Source organism: Arachis hypogaea, chromosome 3 (genome assembly GCF_003086295.3).
Source record: "Arachis hypogaea cultivar Tifrunner chromosome 3, arahy.Tifrunner.gnm2.J5K5, whole genome shotgun sequence".
NCBI lineage: Eukaryota > Viridiplantae > Streptophyta > Magnoliopsida > Fabales > Fabaceae > Arachis > Arachis hypogaea.
In genome coordinates, this window is record NC_092038.1 from 117,551,205 (window position 1) to 117,558,297 (window position 7,093).

Consider the following 7,093-nt stretch of genomic DNA (forward strand, 5'->3'; position numbering starts at 1 on the left):
TGTTGAGATCCCATATTTAAAATAGTAAAGACATTTATTGGGATGCACATTACAGTTAAGATTCTATATGCAACTCGAGCCTACCAAGTCATGTAAGTTGGTGTAATAGATCTAAACTCTTGAATTTTATAAGTTGAGTCTTATTCACTTAGGCTGGCTTTAATATTAGGATAGTTAGTACTTAGTAAGGTCTTCATGGTAGATTGAGGGTTTTAGAATATATTTGATTTGTATTTTTCATTTTTAGTATTTTTTATTTTTTAAAGAAAACAAAATAATTAAAACGATAGAATTTTATTTTTTATTTTTACTTCGTTTTTTATAAAATTTTAAAAATGAAAAATACTGAAAAAGAAAAATAAAAAATAAAAATGTAAACCAAATATAGTTTCCAAACATTTGTGCATTACACATGCAAGCTCCATAATTTTCTCTTTCTTTTCTCATTACATGGATTACGGCCAATGGGCACGTGAAAGAGGGAAAAAAAAAAAGAAAAAGAAAAAAGAGTAAAAGAAGAAGAAAGATTCCATTATGTTTTCGTTGAAAATTAGTAAAAGTAGCTGTCCCACATGATTTGGAAGAAAGCTATTAGAGATTCTTAAGTGACATCCCACAGAATGATGAATGCTATGACTAAGAGCAAAAAGAAGAAAACGACTTTAACTAAACATCTATCCTTCCGACACTCATCCCGTCTTCACCGTTATCCATGGAGGATCGGATCAAATAATATCAGAGAAAAATCTCAATTCATAATTTCAATTATGCTATTACCATACGTAGTAGTAGAATAATATAATGAACTGATATTAAATGTTCATATAATAACATTTAATTCACAAAATATTATGAACCCTCTTCTTTTTCTTTTTATAAAAGTAAAAGAACCCACTTTAATATGTACACAAGTTATCAGAACTTAGAATAATAAAAAATACTATTGAAACGATTGAGATTTGAGGCAGCATCTATAACGTCCGCAAAGCATACACCTAAGTATCTTCTGTTCTTTGGATGGGCCATTTTAAAAAAACTTCTTTAAAAATATGAGTCTACTAATATAATAGTAAATATGCAAGAATTGGTCAGAAGGCACCAAATTATGCTTGTGTCAATTTATATATATATATATATATATATATATATATATATATATATATATATATATATATATATATATATATATTCTTCTTTTTTTGTCAACAAATAAAATATTAAAGGTGACCATCAATATCTTGATTGGCTCCATTGCTTACTAATCCAAAAGCATCTCTAAAATTGAGTGTTTTTCTCATGGTTCTCCTTCCTATCCCTCCATTCCCCTTTCTCATCATCGCAGCAAATTCCCCATAATCTATTTGTCCATCCTGCATCCACCACAAAACCAAACAAGTTAAGTTGGTATGACAAATACTAGTATGTTCTTGCCAAATCTTTGTTCATAATAATTAAAAACATATTTAAAATTATAAATAGATGTAAATATTCTTGGAGCATGCACTATACATGCTGATTATGATGATGAAGCTAGCATAACAAAAGAGGAGACATCGTAAGAAAGAAAACAACACTTACATTGTCTTGATCTATTTCTTTGATCATGTCATCAATATGTATGTCATCTAAACCGAAGTCCCTACAAGCTTGTTGAATCTCATCAATGGTTATGTAGCCACTACCATCTTTGTCAAAATACGAGAACGCTGACAAAAGGTTTTCCTCTCTCTCCAGCTTATTTAAATGAACAGTTGCAGCAATGAATTCGCCATAATCAATTGTCCCACTTTTATCAATATCCGCCTGTCACAGTCAAAATAATAAGATATTCTATGCGCAAATTCAAAATTTGAAGGCAAAGACGAAGAAAGATCATATCATCAAAATGGAGTAAACTACAAATTAATCCAAAGATAAAAGTATACAAAATAAATATTTTAGCTTACTGCATCCATCAGATCCTTGATTTCAGACTCCATAAGTTCGGATCCTACTCGCTTTAAGCCTTCCTTTAACTCATCAAATGTTATGGTTCCGCTGCTGTCTGTGTCAATCATCTTGAATAACTCTTTAAGGCCACCGATTTCTTCCTCAGAAAGCCGCTCGGCAATAACCTAGGAAGGACCAAGCAAAGCTGTTAAACTGTTTGGTATTGGGATTAGATAAGCAGAAATGACTTTAACTTCCCAGCCATGATCCCATGACTCATGTTAGCTTCCCAACTTTTTTATTCAATTACTTAGCAACAACCAAAATTTGCATGAGAAGAATAAGTTCAAGTTCCTGCAGAATTGGACCAGAGCAAGCCCTGTCTTCCAATTTTTGGACTCGTGAATAAAAAGTAATGTAAAAAATTATATGAAATCAGGTTGTCCCATAGTCCACATCCAATACTCATACCAGACAGAATTCACAAGTGAGAACCAAAATTAAGAAATGAAAATCCAAAAGGGCATGTATTACAGGCTTATAAAAAATTCAGTAAACAATATCTAGACTCTTTGAAGGCTTTGAACTTTGAAGTGAAGAACAGCTTCTCTATCTATGAAATGGATCTAATTGATGAAAGCTGTCAAGAAAATCATTAGGATAAAATACGATTTTTCCAGTCCAAACATGTTGAATTTTCAATTTCCAATGCATCTAATCCTTGTATTAGAAAATATCTTTAAAAACTTAATGCTGCAGCCAACTTATGTATCATTTGAAAAATGAGTATCACATTCCTTGAACTTAAAGGGTAGGTAAGGCCGTAAGGGATAGCTGTCTTTCTAGAAATTTAATCCCTGATGGGGGGCATCTTCCTTTCCAGCAGGCACAAAATGCCCATATACCGATCTAAGAAACCCCCTACAGCCATGTGAGACATTCATGTATAATGCTCAAAATAAGAATAGCAAGATCCTATCGAGAAACTTTTTTATGGGTCTTTTTCAAAAGAATTCATTTAATATGACAATAACAGCCTTTCAGAGGACCTGAAATACCACTTTGAAATCTTCTTAACCCAGTATCAAATTTTTTTCCTTAAAAAAACACGCATTTTTTTTTGTTATATTAGAAAAGCAGATGACTGGGGTATTCATAGTGATTATTAGAACAAAGAACTCATCTAGACTTAGGAAAAGGTACACAGAAGCCTTACACGCAAAGCCATCTTTTTCAGCTTATTCATTGCAGAGAATTGCTTCAGTCTAGACAAAACTGCAGAGTCAAGAGGTTTATCTGGTGCAATGTTGTCATCAACAATCCATGGGTGGCCTGAAACAAAGAAGAATGGTAGTTTCACAGACTTGTAATATGTATAAATCTTAACAGCTGTTAACCTATTTGAAATACTAGTGCTGAAAAACTCAGCATGCTATGAAAACGGTTCACCATAAAATTTACTAGACTTACGAAGTACTTCATGTGCTGTGAGCCTGGTTTTTGGATTTTGATCAAGCATTTTCCGAATTAGATCCTTGGCGCTGTCCGAAATGCTAGGCCAGGGCTCAGACTGAAAATCAATTCTTCCTAGTAAAATCTGTCGGAAGATCCCAGGTTCAGTTTCTGAAGGTGAAATTTTCAGAACAATATTAGCAAATGATAAAAGGAGAAACAATGAAGAAAAAAGCTGAATCCTGATGCTCCCAAATTGATATGCATATACCTACCAGCCCAAAATGGTGGCACCCCACTCAATAAGATGTACAAAATAACCCCTGCACTCCACACATCTGATTCTGGTCCATAATGCTTGCGCAAGACCTCTGGTGCAACATAGTATGGGCTCCCAACAACATCACAAAACGATTCACCTGAAAACTTATATCACTTCATCAGGCATGAGAGGTAGAGCATATTCAAATCATAGCAATAAGACAAGATTGCATATCTATGATTTGTTAAACAAATAAACCCAAACTTGCATCAGATAGAAAGCCAAAAGATTTGATGTCTGTAGACACCAAATTCATTGGACAGAGCAACTACAGCCAAGAACATAACCAGATTCACCCGAATTCATCCAATTGAGAACACAGAAATAATTACTACCCAAATGTTTAGAAAAGATAAGACAAGAGAACCCACCAGGCTTATAGAAGACAGACAATCCAAAATCTGTGGCTTTAAGCTTAGCATCTTCGTCAACGCTATCGAACAAGAAATTCTCAGGCTTGAGGTCCCTATGCATGACCCCAAGAGAGTGGCAAGATTCAACAACCTCAACAATGGTCTTGATAAGCTTTGCTGCTTGTCTCTCACTGTAGTGACCCTTGTGAACGATCCTATCGAAGAGCTCGCCGCCTTCACAGAGCTCCATAACGAGATGAACGGCAAGGCTGTCCTCGAAGGTGCCATGGATTCGAACCACGTTGGGGTGTTCTGAAAGATGGTGCATTATCTGAATCTCTCTCCAAACGTCGTCGTAGTCTTCTTTGCAGAAGAGCTTGCGCTTTGGGATGGACTTGCAGGCGAAGATGCGACCCGTGGACTTTTCAGTGCAGTGGAAGGTTGTTCCGAATTGACCTTGACCCAGTTTTCTTCCAAGCGCGTACAGTTCCGTCAGCCTCGGGGTTCGGTGTGGGAGAACCCACGCTGGCTTCAACGGTGCCGCTGTGCTTCCCGCTTTCGACATTGCCTGATCTGGAACACGCACACACACAGAAGAAAGCGATGAACTTTAATCGATTCTGTGTCACAGATAGTTTTCGTTTCCGTACTGTTATTATTACTGTGCAATGTTTATCTATTTTGACTCAGACTAAGATGAAGAAGAAGAACAAGTGAAGAAATGGGTGAGCGGTGAGCATGTTTATTGTGTTTTCTCTCTCTTGCGCTTCCGCAGACACCATGTTTTTTTCCCTTTTTGGCTCATTCTTTCTTTCTCTCTCTTGATAAAATAAGAAAAAAAGTTATGAATGCCATAGGTAAATATTATTTTTAATAAATTATTGATGCACTGAAATCAAATGTTAACATTAAGATTATATTTCTAATTAATCTCATCAATTTCCATTGTATTGGATGGCTTTTAATAGCGTATTTCAATGTTTAGTTTTAATTTAGATGGAATTTAATTTTGAACTCACTATATGCTATAAAATATTTAACATGAATAAAATCTGAGCTTTAAGATTTTTAATTGCTGTTCATTGAATTGGTCAAATACGAGTTGTAGACTTTTGGAATTTCCTCAAATGAAATTATACCCTGCTTCTCTGCTCTACCACTTGTGTTTCGTGTCTATTTCTATGGGCTCTACTTTGAAAGTTTGGTGTGGACAAATAATTCATTGATGATGTGTTTCGGATAAACCTCTCTCCATCTCTTCGTCCACTTGAAAGTTGAAACCTTCAAAAAAACTAAATAAAAAAGTAAAAACTTATAAAAATACTTTATACACTTATACAAGTTTATATATGGTAATACCTTGAATTTCCATTTAACTTTTAAACAAATTTTAATATTAAAATTTTAAATGAATAAATCAATTTTATCAAAATTATATCAAATCAAATAATTTTAGGATTTAAATTTTACTTTGATTTTATATTTTACATATTTAATTTTATAAAAATTTCAATTTTTCCTATCTTGCTATATATCTCTCTACCTTCCGTAAATCCGTAACATTAACATAGCAATGTCATCTTGCCTAGTCTTGGAGTCATTCACTCATTCGACTTATTATGAGAAATGTCGTTATATAGACCCATTCTTTTTAATCTAATCTTATAAATAATTATTTTAATTAAATTGTATATGAAGGATGAATCATGCGATGGAATTGGCCACATATCCTGTTGAATGAATACAAAAGCCTGAGTCAGATACTGTCTTTTGATTTTATTTGTTTATTTGTTGATTCCTTTTGTTAGACTTGTATTTTGAATTGTAGTGGGTTTCTCATAGAGACAATAATTAGTTAATAGTGGAACAGTTAATATTTTGTATTGATAGTTGAAGCTGGTGGAATAATTTGATAGATTGATTAAATTATTAATTTTTAACTATTAATTTCATTAACTGTACCTGTATTTCTATCTTAGTTAAATACTGCACTGTTTAGTGATTTGCGGGCTTAGTCACGTGCTATTCAGTACTATACCATAATCGCTATGCAATTTAGCAATTAAGTTCAAAGAAAGTGACCAAACAAATACTATGATTTCTTTTTGTTCTTTTATTTTTCTCCCCACCACATGCATGAACAAAGATAAAGAATTGACCGTACGTATGACCAATAACAATACGGTTTTCCAGTTAAAATATGCATAATGGGAATTTTTTGCATAATCCCTCATGGAAAACTAATAGAATAAAAGAAATTTCAAGCACGTGGGTACACCTTTCTGCTATGGTATTAGTAGCAGGAATCGATAATTGAAGAACATGATTTATTGGAAGTTTGGAACCGATGAAGGTGACACATTCAGTTAGTATTCAGGAATGAGTGAATGAATGATCCCTTCTTAAGAAATGAGATTTGTTAATAAGATATTTTTAAGAAAGAAAAGACTGATCGTTATGATTCAATTTAAAAAAAAAATTGTAAAATTGAATATTACAAAGTATTTGTTTAATAACATTTACTATCTTCAAATTCATTAAATCAATCAAAATGAATTTGTGTATAAATATATATTGATTAATTTATTTTTAATATGTATTTAATATTTTAATATATATTTTATATAAATAATTAATTTGATAATTAATTATTTATGTTTGTTTATATATTATATAATATTAATTTTGCATGAATATCTATTTTTTTTGGTAGAAGTAGATTTTCTCATTTTTTAATTGTTTAATAAAGTATGATCTTTTATTTTACATATTTTAAATAATGAGTTGTCGTAAGAGTGAATTGGCTATTTGATCAACGCAAGTTAGTTGCATTAATATTTACTAACAAAAATCATTTTTATTATACGCAGTGTGTACACGCGTGCTTCACTAACGCAAATATATTATTTTTCTTTTTGTGTTCCTTCTTTTTTATTGTGTTCTTTCTTTTTTCTCTTCGCATTCCTCTTTCTTCGTCACATTCCTTCTTCTTCTTCGCGTATTTTTTCTCCATCGTCATTCTTTTATTGCTGTAGTT

At 32.5% G+C, this 7,093-nt stretch overlaps 1 protein-coding gene across 1 annotated transcript; it reads right to left on the minus strand.

Annotated features, from left to right (window-relative positions):
- Window positions 1-918: 918 nt before the first annotated feature.
- On the minus strand, window positions 919-5,085 carry LOC112791034 (calcium-dependent protein kinase SK5). The gene is made up of 7 exons (XM_025833713.3): window positions 4,075-5,085; window positions 3,657-3,800; window positions 3,400-3,552; window positions 3,146-3,261; window positions 1,947-2,114; window positions 1,579-1,803; window positions 919-1,370 (listed from the first exon to the last, which is right to left on the minus strand). Exons 1-7 carry the CDS (start codon window positions 4,619-4,621, stop codon window positions 1,218-1,220), a joined length of 1,506 nt encoding a protein of 501 aa, XP_025689498.1. The 5' UTR covers window positions 4,622-5,085; the 3' UTR covers window positions 919-1,217.
- Between the last annotated feature and the right edge of the window lie 2,008 nt (window positions 5,086-7,093).

Bases quoted from the DNA above. Each gene is read 5' to 3' on its own strand.
- LOC112791034 (XM_025833713.3), bottom strand. From the start codon at position 4,621: ATGTCGAAAGCGGGAAGCACAGCGGCACCGTTGAAGCCAGCGTGGGTT. The intron at 3,801-4,074 runs GTGGGTTCTCTT...ATAAGTTTTCAG, and splicing joins GTCTGTCTTCTATAAGCCTG to GTGAATCGTTTTGTGATGTT. The intron at 3,553-3,656 runs GTAGGTATATGC...TTTCACCTTCAG, and splicing joins GGTGCCACCATTTTGGGCTG to AAACTGAACCTGGGATCTTC.